This window comes from Saimiri boliviensis, chromosome 1 (genome assembly GCF_048565385.1).
Source record: "Saimiri boliviensis isolate mSaiBol1 chromosome 1, mSaiBol1.pri, whole genome shotgun sequence".
NCBI classification, from domain to species: Eukaryota; Metazoa; Chordata; class Mammalia; order Primates; family Cebidae; genus Saimiri; species Saimiri boliviensis.
This window is the reverse complement of record NC_133449.1, coordinates 169,664,979-169,680,975: the sequence shown is the minus strand read 5'-3', so window position 1 is coordinate 169,680,975 and position 15,997 is coordinate 169,664,979. Positions and strand designations below refer to the sequence as shown.

Genomic DNA, 15,997 nt, shown 5'->3' with positions numbered 1-15,997 from the left:
GATGATCCATTTCCCTTCAAGTAAATCCCAAGTTAACATAAAAGACACTTTTCTCACAGCTCCCTTGGCTTATGAGTGTGGTCTGTAGTTGGACTACAGTTTTCAGTATTCTGGTTTTATGAACAAGTTTGTAAGAACTTTTTAAAAAATTCATATTTTAAAATATAAAAATAAGACTCCTTGAAAAACTTAAAGTTGCCAAAGTTACTAAAAAAGTAAAGTCGTCACTCTCACATCAGTAGGGCAAACTACTCATCATTTTCATATGTATTTCAGGTATTATTTGGTGTACAATCAACTACATATGTGTGTTTTGTAAAGCAAAAAAGTATGATTTTGTTATAAACACTATACTGCCACTTCATTTAAAAAGTTGTATATCTTTATCAACATTTCTAAATCTACTTTTTTTCCTGATACCAATTTTTTCTTAATTTTAACCATGCCCCTATTGATGGTTACTTAGGTTGTTTCATTTTTAATTTGCTATTACCCAGTATTCTGTAATAAACATTCACACATATATGGCCTTTGTTAAGAATTCTAAGTGAAAACATAAACTAGGAAGCCCGTTTACTACATAGCAACCACACTGACCTTTTTAAATATACTTTGAATGCTAAGGCAACTGTTAAATGCTAAACTTTGAAGGAAACTGTAAGTGCCAAACTCTTTCCTACTGCAGTTTAGCACTTACAGTTTCCTTTTCTTGGAACAGTCACCAGATATTCTCAAGGATAGCTTTTTGTCACTGAAGGCCCAGCTCAACCCTTATTTTCCTGGTAACCCTATCTGGCCATTCAGTCTATTCCTAAGGAGCCTGTGATTTAGATGTTTCATCACGTCAAGTGCCATGTCATGTGCAGTGGGCTTGATTAAAAAGTTGGAAGGTTCTTTGCCCCTATTTTCTCATACATGTTTTCTGGATGATATGTGCTTAAAAGCAAAAGCAGCATCATTTTGGTTAGTTGTAATCAGGGAAAATGGTTTTAATTGCTTAAGGTTGCCTATTAGGCAGTGTTACAGTATATGCTTGGCCCTGTTTTCTCCAAGTCCAACTGTATAGTCAAAGATATTTCATAGAACTTGACCTCATGGAATCTGCCTCTATTATTTGTGTTACTATGCCTGACAATTCATTGAAGGTATAGTTCTTGTACTGATCCCTGGCTTTGGTGTTATGGAGTATGGGACACTCCAGCAGCTATAACAGAAGTCCAAGTAGTGACAAACTGAGGCCTTCTTGTGCACAACCAGCAGAACTTGCCAGTCATGTGAGTGATCCATCTTGGAATCAGATTTTCCAGCCCCTGGTTAAGCCTTCAGATGACTGAAACTGTAACTGACCTCTTGACTGAAACCTTATGAGAGACTCCTAAGTGAGAAATACCCAGCTAAGCTGCTCCTAAATTCCTGATCCACAGAAATTATATGACATATAAATGTTTGTAGTCTTTTATTTCACTTCATTTTGGAGTAATTTCTGATGCAGCAGCACATACCAATACAAGTTTTTGCTACCTACCTAGGAGTGAGATGCTGTCATACAAATCTGAACTGTGAGAGTGGTTTTGAAATCAGGTCTGCACATGGAGAGAACCTGCTCTGAAATTTTGGATACACAGAACCTATGTGATATAACAAATGTTTATTGTTTTTTAATGCCACTAAGTTTTGAGAGTGATTTATTATGACTTAGTATGTAAGTTATGCCTGTACATAAATGTCATTTGAAACCATAAGCAGGGTTTCTTAGAAGAGTAGATGAAGTTAATAGATGGAGTGCCTTCTACTCTTAAATTCAAGATCTAATATTGGTCCCTGATAGAAGTGTCTAGAAAAGAAAATATAATATTGGGTGTTGGTATCAATTGGGAGCAATTATTTCTGTGTGTTCTTGGTCAGAGAGACAAAGTGAGGAAAAGTGTGATATGGTGAAATATGTATTTGGTCTTTGACTCTGGTATACAACTGCTAAAATCCTTAGAAACTCCGAAGTGATGTCCTTTTGTATGCAAATGATTGACTTGGTGGCTTGCAGCCCCTAGGCAGCTTTAGGATGGGGGCTGGTTTCCAGAAAGACCAAGGCAGGATTTGGATCAACCTCTAGGGAAGGGGAGAGAGGCTGAAGGTTAAGCTGATCATCAGTGGCCAGTGATTTAATCAATCACTCCTGTGTAATGAAGCCTCCATAAAAATCCTGGGTTCAGAGAGCTATCTGATGGCTGAACACATGGAGGTTTTTGGAGGATGGAGCCCTGGGGAAGGCATGGAAGCTCTGTGCCTTGTTCCCTATGTTTAAGCTTACACATTGTTTCATCTGTATCCTTTTGTGATATAGTTTATAGTAAACCAGTAAACGTTTTTCCCTCAGTCCTGTGAACAGCTCTAGCAAATTAATCAGACCCAAAGAGGGGCAACCTCAACATGAAGCTGGTCTGACAGAAGTTCTGGAGCTCCCGACTTGTGACTGGTGTTTGAGGTGGGAGTGGGGTACAGTCTTGGGTACTGAGTACATAGCTTGGGGGATCTGATGCTTTCTCCAGGTAGATAGTGTTGGAAAATACCCAGCTGGTGTCTGTTGTAGTACTGATTCCTTGCTTGGTGTTTGGGGAGAAACCCCCACGCATTTGGTCACAAAACTCTGCAGTGTTGATTGTTGTCTTGTGAGCAGAAGCAAAACATCTTCAGTGCATTTTTCCACTCAGAAATGGTGCTTAAAGACTGGCAGTGTGTCTGCATCATGAACTGTCACCCAATGGGATCCATAAGTTTTGATTTCACTTTCAGGAAAGGGAAGGGGGGAAAAAAGATTTTGTTGTCTTGCTCTGTCACCCAGGCTGGAATGCAGTGAAATGCTTTTTATAGAGGCAAAGATAACCTAGCATGGCTGTTTATACAGCTAAAGAAGATAAAACAGCAATGTAGAACTTAATCTGCTTATTTGCAATAAAAAAGATGTAATACCTATTATATATATATATACTTTTTTTTTTTTTTTTTTGAGATGGAGTCTCACTCTGTCACCAGGCTGGAATGCAGTGGCGTGATCTTGGCTCACTGCAACCTCCACCTCCCGGGTTCAGGGATTCCCCTGCCTCAGCCTACCGACTAGCTGGGACTACAGGTACACGCCACCATGCCCACCTAAGTTTTTGTATTTAGTAGAGACAGGGTTTCACCATGTTAGCCAGGATGGTCTCAGTCTCCTGACCTCATGATCGACCCACCGCAGCCTCCCAAACTGCTAGGATTACAGGCGTGAGCCACCACGCCCGGCAAGATGTAAAATATTTTTAAAATGTTACTTAGATAACACCTTTACAGTAAGTAACCTTAATTATATATTTTAGGCTTGTTAAAAAATGCACACCTTGACTGAAGAGACTCCCCGAACAGGCTTTGTGTGAGTAACATGGCTGTTTATTTACCTGGATGCAGGTGGGCTAAGACCGAAAAGGGCGTTAGCCAGAGGTCTATGCAGGTTTTTATTTCTATGTCAGGTCTTGTCCCCTTATCTGAGTGGTCTATAGGTCAATGTAAGTTTTTATTTCTATGTCAGGCCTTGTTCCCTTATCTAAGTGGTCTGGAGGTCTATACAAGTTTTTATTTCTATGTCAGGCCTTGTTCCCTTATCTGAGTGGTCCCGAGGTCTCTGCAAGTTTTTGTTTCTATGTCAGGCCTTTGTTCCCTTATCTGAGTGGTCCAGAGGTCTCTGCAAGTTTTTGTTTCTATGTCAGGCCTTGTTGCCTTATCTGAATGGTCCAGAGGTCTCTGCAAGTTTTTGTTTTCTGTGTCAGGCCTTGTTCCCTTATCTGAGTGAGCCTGAGGTCTGTGCAAGTTTTTATCCAAATGGGTCAAGGTTTTTCTATCTGTGCAGCCCTGGGCATGTCTCTGGGCACAACACCCTGTGCTAGTTCCTTATCAGTGCCTGCAGCTTGAATTTTTTCCCAGGCTGCTTTTTATGTTATGTGGGGACCAGACAGTGACCTATGGGCCAGGGGCTATCCAGGGACCATTCCCTTGCTATCTACCTAAGGCAGGCTAACAACTCCTTTCAGTTTCAACAGTGAAATAATTTTGCTTTCTAAAATGAATCTCAGGGAAGACTTTTGGCCTATTTTACATGAATCTAGAGAGATCAGAGAGAGCAGAGAATTAATAGACTTTGAAAACAGAAATTTCAAAGTTGAGGAGATGCTCAAGCTGGAAATGCAGGCCCTAACAGAGGGATACTTTCTGTTCTTGAGCAAAAATCTCCAGTAGTTTTATGCACACAACAACTTCCTGGAAATGATTATCACCCCTCCTTAGAGGACTGGGCCAGAAGAAAGAGAACCTACATTTCTTCTATGTTCAGCAAGAAGATCACAAAGAAAATCTGCAGGTTTGATACTCCATTGCCAGATACGACCCTTCTGAGGTATCACATATACCTAATTACTACTGCTTAGCCTCCCATGATTGCTAGGGCAAAGAATGAATTTCTAACTATAATAGCATTCGGCAATGCAGGATACAGACCATTTGGCCTTGACAGTAACCAAAGGGCGTAATAAATTACAGAAAAGATTTTTCAAAGTGAAGGGACAAAGCATGCTATGTGGAAGTGAAGAAAAATTTAAAATAAGGCTAGGCATCAGAAAAATGATTTGATCAATTTAAACCTTGGAAAAAAATACCATGGCACTAACTTAAAGAATATAAAAAGCCACAATACAAAAACACAGCTAAGGGGACAGTTCCTTAAATTCAGAGATTTCATCACTGATTACACACACACAGTATAAAACTTGGATTCCACATTTTCCTTCTAAATTTTATTTGGGAATATCACTCTTCTAACTATAGAACAAACATCTAGACTGTCAGACCCCTGAAGAGAGAAGCCAGACACCATTAGTGTCTGAACAGTCAGAGCTCAATACATCATAAATGGTGTGAGTTAAAGACATATTATATAGATAATTTAGTGATAGAACCCTCAAATTTCTTTAAACATAGTATTTCAAATTACTATACTTTGTTTGGAGATTTGAAATGAGACAAATTGTACCCAAATATTGAACCATAAATTAAACGAATAGGACAGGAAAAAAATTCTCCTGACTTAGATTTTGATTCCTCACTCCCACCCCTCTTACTTGCCTCATACTATTTTTGTTGAAGGTATTGAGTTAAATCTTTAATGGATGACATGTAAGAAGTTATGCTAACTTAGACTAGCTCACGGGTGCCAGGCAGGGGTCTGTGGATTCTGAAATGATCCACTTAACTGTTAAACGCCAGTCCCATTTTCTATTCAGTATAGGCCTGCTCTGATGAAGCACCACTCCATAGCTACTCTCCATTTAAGTGTGGAATATATTACTTAAATTTTTAAATAACTTTAAAGTATAAACATGATTTTCTTTTAAAGTAAAAGTAAATAAATGGAAGACCAACCACAGCTCTGGGGCACACCAGGCCTTACACTGAGCCTCCCCTCCCCTAAACGTCCACAGCAGCCTTTATTGGTCAGTATCTCATTTCCCTGACCCTCTTGCGTCTGGCACTAAGGCTAGAGTTAACACAGAGGCTTAAAGATAGCAAAAAGCTTGAGTAAACAGTTTCTCAGAGGAAGAAACTTTGCAATGTTTTTTACATTCTGTCAAGTGAGAAACCCGCACGGTACAGACTATTATTGAGACTATTATTAAGCCTACTTCTGTTCAGCTTTAGAGACTGCTTAAGAAAACTTGTTACTGAAACAGACTCTGCTGGTGGTCTTGGAGCAGCACAGAATGTTGGGGCTTACTTTACTGGTGATGAGAATGACATTGCCACAGAACAGTTGCTTATCTCCAAGTCTGTGGGGATCAGATAGGTGAACTACGTTTTGAGGTGAGGAGTTGTTCTTTGTTTTGGAGGGGTTTTGTAAGTGTACGTATACATATATATGGTAAATAGTTTAATAAAATTACTTTTCTTATGTTTCATTGCTTAGTCACATCCCATACACAGTTATCATTAAAATCTACTGTTGGCCAGTACCACATTTAGAAGACTCTAGCACTGTAAAAGCATGGGAAGGTATTATGGACCTCAAGGTAAATTTCAAAAAGAGCTTGTCTCTAACATGACTCACTGTGGAGTGAAAGCACTAAGTTCTGTTTAGTTCTACCTGAGAGTAGATGACTTTTACTCACAAGTGTTCGTTAGCAAACAGGGAACAAAAGCTTCTCTTAGCTTTGGCATTCCCTGTTCCCCAGGAGGGTTTCTGGCTGATGGAGGCAGTGAGTCGCCCAAAATGCATCGACAACCCCAAAATGGGCCAATAGAACATCCTAGAATCCTACCCAGGCCAGGACCCAGAGACTGGAAGCTAAGAACTGTTATCAGCCAATTGGGTCTTCATCAAAGCATAGCTGTACAGCTCCAGCTCCTTTGAGGGGGAGAAAGGAAGCTGGTGCAGGAAGGCTGTGCTGATTCCCCAAGGTCTGATGATACTCTAGACCACCCCTAACCATATAGGCAGGATCCAGAATAGAATCTCACTTTGAAAATGGATAGCACTATTTTAAGGGTATTGCTTCTTGGGAAAGTACACAATGCTTACTCTGAAACTTTAACTCAAAAATGTCAAAGCCACACCTGTATGCAGGCACCTTCTCCTCTTAAAAATACAGAGTATTTTGGTTTTCAACTACCACATGAAGACTTTTCAAAACTTTAACCGTCTAATGTAGTGCACATGTTCAGCAGACTTTACAAGAGATCCTGGCCAGGCATGGGGGCTCATGCCTGTAATTCCAGCACTTTGGGAGGCCAAGACAGGCAGATCACTTGAAGTCAGGAGTTCAAGACCAGCCTGGCCAACATGGTGAAACCTCATCTCTACTAAAAATACAAAAATCGGCCAGGCATGGTTGTGGGTGCCTGTAGTCCCAGCTATTCAGGAGGCTAAGGTGGGAGAATTGCTTGAACCGGGGAGGCAGAGATTGCAGTGAGCTAAGATGTGGCTCCCCACAACACACCAGCCTGGGTGACAGAGTGAGACTCTGTCTCCAAAAAAAACAAAGAGATCCTGCGCAATCCTTCATACCTATTTCACAAAATATGGTCAATTCTGGGTTTCTGGGGGTGATATTTAAGATTATACATAGAACCAAATTGTTTTACTCACAACATATTACCATCCAAACTGCATGGACACACAAACCGGTTTATGCAAAGGCCCCGACAGAATGATACTTAGTTTTCCAGATTGGGTACATAGGGCCAACCAGTCCACCCTGTACATCCCAGCAAAGACAAGAGCAGCAACTTTTCTATTTCAATACAATTATGGGCAGAAATTATATGATGTAAAATAGAGGCCCTTCCATAAAGTTAAGGTTTAGGGTAGAAGAAGGAAAGATAAAACCAAAATTCCCATGAAGTCAGAATTCACCTTGGTCTTGTATTCTGTTGAACCCTGTGATGAACTGTAGACCTCAGACTCATGGACTCGGGTCCGGGTTCACCAAGACACTTCAGTCTGCTTCCAACTGGCTCATCATCATCTTCCTGCTGTATTCATAGACCACAAACAGCGCCCCATTTGCAGGGACTGCTCCAAGCATAGTAACTTTTTTTTTTTTAAATGGAGTTTTGCTCGTTTCCCAGGGTGGAGTGCTATGGCACGATCTCGGCTCACTGCAACTTCCACCTCCCGTGTTCAAGTGATTCTTCTGCCTCAGCCTTACAAATAGCTGGGATTATAGGCATTCACCACTATGTCTGGCTGATTATGTATTTTTAGTAGAGATGGGGTCTCCTGTATGTTGGTCAGGCTTGCCTTGAACTCCTGACCTCAGGTGATCTGCCTGCTTTAGCCTCCCAAAGTGCTGGGATTAAAGGTGTGAGCCACCACACCGGGCCAGGAGATTTCTAATTTATATTAGGTTACTGTGGCAAAATCTACTTAATATGTTATTTAAATAATTTCTGGGCTGAGTTCGGTGGCTCACTCCTGTAATCCCAGCACTTTGGGAAGCTGAGGTGGGAGTACCACTTGAGCCCAGGAATTTCAGACCAGCCTGGGCGACATAGTGAGACTCTGTCTCTACAAAAAATAGTAAAAATTAGCTGGGTGTCATGGCGCATACCTCTGGCCCAGCTACTTGGGAGGCTAAAGTGGGAGGATTACTTCTTCCTGAAAGGCTGAGGCTACAGTGACCCATGATTGTGCCACTGCATTCCGGCCTGGATGACACAGCAAGACAAACAAAACAAAACCCTTTTGCCCCCCTTCCCTTTCCTGAGAATGAAATCAAAACATGGAAAAAAATTCCTCAAATATGACATCAAGGATTTAAAAATCCTAATGAAGTTTTCTATTTTCAAATTGCAGGTTGTTCTCATCCTCTCTGCTTTACCTAAGAGGCTGCCAAATAAAATAACAGAAAGGATTTTTAAAAGATGTAAACCTCTAAGGACAAAGAGAATAGGAGGTGAGACAATGGGTGAGAGATGTCAACCCATTACTGGGACACCAAAACAGAGAAATGACAAATGAATTCATAGATTAGAAAAAGTTACATGCTGAATGTCTGCAAGGGGTTATACCAAAGAGAGACAAACCCACTTGATATACAGCCTGTAAGAGGCAAAATTTTTGTAAACAGAAGATCCCCAGGGAAGGTAGGAAGGTAATAGGATTAGAGATGTGAGATTCATTAAAGTCTGTGTTCAGAGTTGTTGGGTGTCCAGGATCTCTCTCCCACTCTATGAAGCCAGTTAACTCCATCTCACAGAAGATGGAAATTTTGTTTTCTGGATAAATTGAACCAATGAAGGCCCAAACTCAGAGAAAGTAGGCACAGCATCAAATAAAGAAAAAATTATGTGAAAGTCTATGTTTACTGCAGGAATGTTGTTCTTCTTCCCCTGTCATGTTCTCTTTAAATCAGCATCTATGTTTATAACCTACCTCTCCCCCACTGCACCCTACACACACAGTCAAGGTTTGAAGAGTATTCTCTGAAGAAACTATATGATCCCAGAGAAAAGAACTTCAAGTGCTGACATTTGGGCATTTCCCAAAGAAAAGCCCAGGGTACTATTTACTATAATGAAGACTACCTATTGACAAATTATCCATGCACAATTTGCTTTTCCTCATTAAAAAAAAATTTTTTTTTTTAATTTTCTAAGAGATGTTTGTTCTGAAGTACCTCACTTTTAATTGACAGCCAAGGATAATTAGGAAAGTTTTCTAAATGAAAGAGAGAATGCTTTCAGCATACTTTCTTATCCCCAGAATTCGTTTTTACTACTCATGGCCGACTATAGCTTGGAATGTAAGACTGGAGAGAATTCATTCCAATGCTGGGATTATGAGCATCTGGGAGGAAAAAGTGTGTCCTGACAGTGGTGTCCTCACTAATGTCCAAAAAACATCTTGCCTTGAAAGCTAGGCATGTTGTCATTTATATCCCGAACTTCTACTTCTTTTTAAATTTAATTTCATATTAGATTCAAGGGGTACATGTGCAGGTTTGTTTCATGGATATATTGTGTAATACTGAGGTTTAGGCTTCTAATGAACCCATCGCCCAGATAGTGAATGTAATACCCAACAGGTAGGTTTTCAACCCTCAGTTTCTCCCACCCTCCCCACTGTTGGAGTCTCCAGAGTCTGTTATTCCCATCTTTATGTTCATGTGTACCCATTGTTTAGCTCCCACCTACAAGTGAGAACATAGAGTATTTGATTTTCTGTTTCTAAGATATTTCACTTAGAATAAAGGCCTTCCGCTCCATCCATGTTGTGAAGGACATGATTTCATTTTTTTTTTTTTGGCTACATGGTATTCCATGGTATACATATACCACATTTTCTTTATCCATTCAACTGTCGATGAACACTTAGGTTGATTCTGTGACTTTCCTATTGTGAATAGTGCTGCCGTAAACATATAAGTGCAGGGGTCTTGTTTTGCCACCCAGGCTGGATCACAGCTCACTGCAGTCTCCACCTCCTCAGATCAGTCAGTCCTCCCATCTCAGCCTCCTGTGTAGCTGCTACTACAGGTGCATGCCACCACGCATGGCTACCTTTTGTGTTTTTTTGTAGAGATGGCATTTTGCCATGTTGTCCAGGCTGGTCTGGAACTTCTGGGTTCAAACAATCCACTTAGCTCTGGCTCCCAAAGTTCTGGGATTACAGGTGTGAGCCACTGTCCCTGGCACAGGTGTCTTTGATAAAATGATTTATTTTCCTTTGGATAGATACCCAATAGTGGGATTGCTGGGTTGAATGGGTATACTATTTTTAGTTTTTGAGAAATCTCCATACTGCTTTCCATAGGGGTTGAACTATTTTACATTCCCACCAACAGTGTATAAGTGACAAATTTCTACTTCTACTACATGAGGCTGTGTGGGTCCTCAAAGTAAACCTCAAAACTTAGAAAGCATGGTGCTGAGCCACCCAGCTCTTTTCTATCAAGTTTCTTAGCAATGCAGTATATACATACTATCCATTTTCCAAGTGATTTTGTAGTGCTATGTCCTATCTCCAGAAATGTAAGGACTGGTGTTCCACCAGTTCCCAGGGTTGCAGCCCCAGGTCCTTGGGGATGTTGCCATGTGATAGCATTTCTCCAGCTCTGCAGGCAAGCAGTATCACATCTACCAAGCTAAGGACTCCCACAGTGCCCTGACCTCCTCCCTGTCCCCCAGGAAAGTGAGAAGCATGGGCAGGTCGCTGAAGGTTTTCTGATCAAAAGCAGTCATTGTCTCTCATGTAACAACCCTTAGATCGTTTGGTTCCCGGAAAGGGGTCCCAATCCAGACTCAAGAGATAGTTCTTGGAGCTCACGCAAGAAATAATTTGGGGCAAATCCATAAAGTGAAAGCATGTTTATTAGAGAAGTAAAGAAACAAAAGAATGCCTACTTCATAGGCACAGCAGTGGCATGGGTGGCTTGACTAAGGATACTTACAGTTACTTATTGAATATATGCTAAACAAGGGGTAGATTATTCATCAGGTTTCCGAGAAAGGGGTCCAGTTACCAGAACTGAGGATTCCTCCCCCTTTTTAGACCATATAGGGTCACTTCCTGATGTTGCCATGGTACCTGTAAGTAGTCATGGCACTGGTGGGCATGTCTTTTAGCATGTTAATGTATTATAATTGGCGTATAATGAGCAGTAAACACGACCATAGGTCACTTATGATGCCATCCTGATCCTGGTGGGATTTGGCTGTCTTCTTTACTGAAACCTGTTTTATCAGCAAGGTCTTTGTGACCTGTATCTTGTTGCAGGCCTCCTATCTCATCCTGTGACTTAGAATGCCTGTCTTCCTGGGAATGCAGTCCAGTAGGTCTCAGCCTTACTTTACCCAGTCCCTTGACACAGTCCCTATTCAAGATGGAGTTGCTCTGGTTCTAGCACCTCTGACAGTTTATTATTATTATTACTATTATTATTTTTGGTGAGGAGGTCTCATTTTGCTGCCCAAGCTAGTCTTGAACTCCTAGTCTCAAATGATCCTCCTGCCTCAGCCTCTCCAAGTGTTGAGATTTCAGGCATGAGCAACCCCACCTGGGCTATCTTACCTACTTTAAAGCAGTGTTTCTGTAGATTTACCCTCTGAATTCAGGCTCCATTCAAGTGAGGGCATCTTCTTTTTTGTTTGTTTTTGTTTTTTTGCATGATAAGAAGTGTGGGACAGGCCAGGCGCGGTGGTTTACCCTTGTAATCCCCAGTACTTTGGGAGGCCAAGGTGGGTGGATTGCTTGAGCTCAGGAGTTCGAAAACAGCCTGAGCAACATGGTGAAACCCTGTCTCTGCAATACAAAAAAGCCGTATGTGGTGGCTTGCGCCTGTAGTCCCTCTAGTCTCAGCTACTCAGCAGGCTGAGGTGGGAGGATTGAACCCGGGAGACTAGGGCTACAGTGAGCTGGGATTGCGCCACTAAACTCCAGCTTAGGCAACAGACTGAGACCCTGACAAAAAAAAAAAAAAAAAGAAAGAAAGAAAAGAAAAAAAAAGAAAGAAAAGGAAAGGAAAGAAACAAGGCTGGCTGATTAGGACAGCATTTATTTTACCCCCAGTTGAATAGAAGCGCCTAGAGTTTCCGGCCATAATTGCAAGAATTTATCAAAAAGCTTTAAACGTTTTCCTGGTTTTGGTTTTGTTTTGAGACAGGGTCTCACTCTGTCGCCCACCCTGGAATGCAGTGGTGCCATCATAGTTCACTGCAGCCTCGACCTCCCAGGTTCAAGCGATCCTCACCTCAGCCTCCTGAATAGCTGGGACCACAGGAAAGCACCATCAGGCCCGGCAGTTTTTGTGTTTTTGTAGAACTGGAGTCTTGTCATGTTGCCCAGGCTGGTCTCCAACTCCTGGGCTCAAGCAATCCTCCCGCCTCAGCCTCCCAAAGTGCTGGGATACAGAAATTGAGCCACCCTGCCCGGTCGCAGTTTACTAGAAGTATTTATTAGGTCCACATCACTCGCCTGCGGGTGCGGGGATAGGGGGTGCGGTCCAGGCTGGAGGGGCTGGGGCCTGGCCAGTGCGTCATGGGCCGCCGGGACTCAGTGAGCCACGTGCGGAGCCGGCGGCTGGGGGTTATTTCAGTGCGCGGGGAGGGGGAGGCCCGCGGCAGAGCGTGGGGTTAAGCGGCCTCCGCCATACTGGGGTGAGAGCCTAGAACAGGAGGCAGGGCTCCCCCACCCCCAAACCCCAAACCCAATCCCCACACTCGCTGCAGTGGGACGTGAAAAGCCCGTCCCATGCTCTGGGGAGTTAGTCGCCTTCCACTGGGACCCTCAGACGAGTGAGCGAACATGAAGTCCAGTCCTGGCATCCAAGCCGCCATCGACCTCACAGCGGGGGCCGCCGGCGGGACAGCGTGTGTGCTGACCGGGCAGCCCTTCGACACAATAAAAGTGAAGATGCAGACGTTTCCCGACATGTACAAGGGCTTCACCGACTGCTTCCTGAAGACGTACACCCAAGTAGGTCTCCGGGGCTTCTACAGGGGCACTGGCCCGGCGCTGATGGCCTACGTCGCCGAAAACTCGGTCCTCTTCATGTGCTACGGGTTCTGCCAGCAGTTTGTTAGGAAAATGGCTGGACTGGACAAGCAGGCAAAGCTGAGTGATCTACAGACTGCGACCGCGGGGTCCTTTGCCTCTGCATTTGCCGCATTGGCTCTCTGCCCCACTGAGCTTGTGAAGTGCCGGCTACAGACCATGCATGAAATGGAGATGTCAGGGAAGATAGCAAAAAGCCATAATACAATTTGGTCTGTCGTGAAGAGCATCCTTAAAAAGGATGGCCCCTGGGGCTTCTACCACGGACTCTCCAGTACTCTACTTCAAGAAGTACCGGGTTACTTCTTCTTCTTTGGTGGCTATGAACTGAGCCGATCCTTTTTTGCATCAGGGAGATCAAAAGATGAACTAGGCCCTGTCCATTTGATGTTAAGTGGTGGAGTTGCTGGAATTTCTCTCTGGCTTGTCGTGTTCCCAGTGGATTGTATTAAATCCAGAATTCAAGTTCTTTCTATGTATGGAAAACAGGCAGGATTTATTGGTACCCTCTTAAGTATTGTGACAAATGAAGGAATAGCAGCCTTATATTCTGGACTGAAAGCAACTATGCTTCGAGCAGTCCCTGCAAATGGGGCGCTGTTTGTGGTCTATGAATACAGCAGGAAGATGATGATGAACCAGTTGGAAGCAGACTGAAGTGTCTTGGTGAACCCGGACCCGAGTCCATGAGTCTGAGGTCTACAGTTCATCACAGGGTTCAACAGAGTAAAAGACCAAGGCGAATTCTGACTTCATGGGAATTTTGGTTTTATCTTTCCTTCTTCTACCCTAAACCTTAACTTTATGGAAGGGCCTCTATTTTACATCATATAATTTCTGCCCATAATTGTATTGAAATAGAAAAGTTGCTGCTCTTGTCTTTGCTGGGATGTACAGGGTGGACTGGTTGGCCCTATGTACCTAATCTGGAAAACTAAGTATCATTCTGTCGGGGCCTTTGCATAAATCGGTTTGTGTGTCCATGCAGTTTGGATGGTAATATGTTGTGAGTAAAACAATTTGGTTCTATGTATAATCTTAAATATCACCCCCAGAAACCCAGAATTGACCATATTTTGTGAAATAGGTATGAAGGATTGCGTAGGATCTCTTTGTTTTTTTGGAGACAGAGTCTCACTCTGTCACCCAGGCTGGTGTGCTGTGGGGAGCCACATCTTAGCTCACTGCAATCTCTGCCTCCCCGGTTCAAGCAATTCTCCCACCTTAGCCTCCTGAGTAGCTGGGACTACAGGTACCCACCACCATGCCTGGCCGATTTTTGTATTTTTAGTAGAGATGAGGTTTCACCATGTTGGCCAGGCTGGTCTTGAACTCCTGACTTCAAGTGATCTGCCTGTCTTGGCCTCCCAAAGTGCTGGAATTACAGGCATGAGCCCCCATGCCTGGCCAGGATCTCTTGTAAAGTCTGCTGAACATGTGCACTACATTAGACGGTTAAAGTTTTGAAAAGTCTTCATGTGGTAGTTGAAAACCAAAATACTCTGTATTTTTAAGAGGAGAAGGTGCCTGCATACAGGTGTGGCTTTGACATTTTTGAGTTAAAGTTTCAGAGTAAGCATTGTGTACTTTCCCAAGAAGCAATACCCTTATAATAGTGCTATCCATTTTCAAAGTGAAATTCTATTCTGGATCCTGCCTATATGGTTAGGGGTGGTCTAGAGTATCATCAGACCTTGGGGAATCAGCACACCCTTCCTGCACCAGCTTCCTTTCTCCCCCTCAAAGGAGCTGGAGCTGTACAGCTATGCTTTGATGAAGACCCAATTGGCTGATAACAGTTCTTAGCTTCCAGTCTCTGGGTCCTGGCCTGGGTAGGATTCTAGGATGTTCTATTGGCCCATTTTGGGGTTGTCGATGCATTTTGGGCGACTCACTGCCTCCATCAGCCAGAAACCTTCCTGGGGAACAGAGAGTGCCAAAGCTAAGAGAAGCTTTTGTTCCCTGTTTGCTAACGAACACTTGTGAGTAAAAGTCATCTACTCTCAGGTAGAACTAAACAGAACTTAGTGCTTTCACTCCACAGTGAGTCATGTTAGAGACAAGCTCTTTTTGAAATTTACCTTGAGGTCCATAATACCTTCCCATGCTTTTACAGTGCTAGAGTCTTCTAAATGTGGTACTGGCCAACAGTAGATTTTAATGATAACTGTGTATGGGATGTGACTAAGCAATGAAACATAAGAAAAGTAATTTTATTAAACTGTTTACCATATATATGTATACGTACACTTACAAAACCCCTCCAAAACAAAGAACAACTCCTCACCTCAAAACGTAGTTCACCTATCTGATCCCCACAGACTTGGAGATAAGCAACTGTTCTGTGGCAATGTCATTCTCATCACCAGTAAAGTAAGCCCCAACATTCTGTGCTGCTCCAAGACCACCAGCAGAGTCTGTTTCAGTAACAAGTTTTCTTAAGCAGTCTCTAAAGCTGAACAGAAGTAGGCTTAATAATAGTCTCAATAATAGTCTGTACCGTGCGGGTTTCTCACTTGACAGAATGTAAAAAACATTGCAAAGTTTCTTCCTCTGAGAAACTGTTTACTCAAGCTTTTTGCTATCTTTAAGCCTCTGTGTTAACTCTAGCCTTAGTGCCAGACGCAAGAGGGTCAGGGAAATGAGATACTGACCAATAAAGGCTGCTGTGGACGTTTAGGGGAGGGGAGGCTCAGTGTAAGGCCTGGTGTGCCCCAGAGCTGTGGTTGGTCTTCCATTTATTTACTTTTACTTTAAAAGAAAATCATGTTTATACTTTAAAGTTATTTAAAAATTTAAGTAATATATTCCACACTTAAATGGAGAGTAGCTATGGAGTGGTGCTTCATCAGAGCAGGCCTATACTGAATAGAAAATGGGACTGGCGTTTAACAGTTAAGTGGATCATTTCAGAATCCACAGACC

The 15,997-nt window shown here is 42.7% G+C and overlaps 1 protein-coding gene across 1 annotated transcript; it reads left to right on the top strand.

Annotated features, from left to right (window-relative positions):
- The first annotated feature begins 12,630 nt into the window (after positions 1–12,630).
- Positions 12,631–14,078, top strand: SLC25A2 (solute carrier family 25 member 2). The gene has a single exon (XM_003920533.4). It carries the CDS (start codon positions 12,824–12,826, stop codon positions 13,727–13,729), a length of 906 nt encoding a protein of 301 aa, XP_003920582.2. The 5' UTR covers positions 12,631–12,823; the 3' UTR covers positions 13,730–14,078.
- The last annotated feature ends 1,919 nt before the right edge of the window (positions 14,079–15,997 follow it).

Excerpts from the sequence above, each read along its gene's own strand:
- SLC25A2 (XM_003920533.4), top strand. The coding sequence starts at position 12,824 with ATGAAGTCCAGTCCTGGCATCCAAGCCGCCATCGACCTCACAGCGGGG.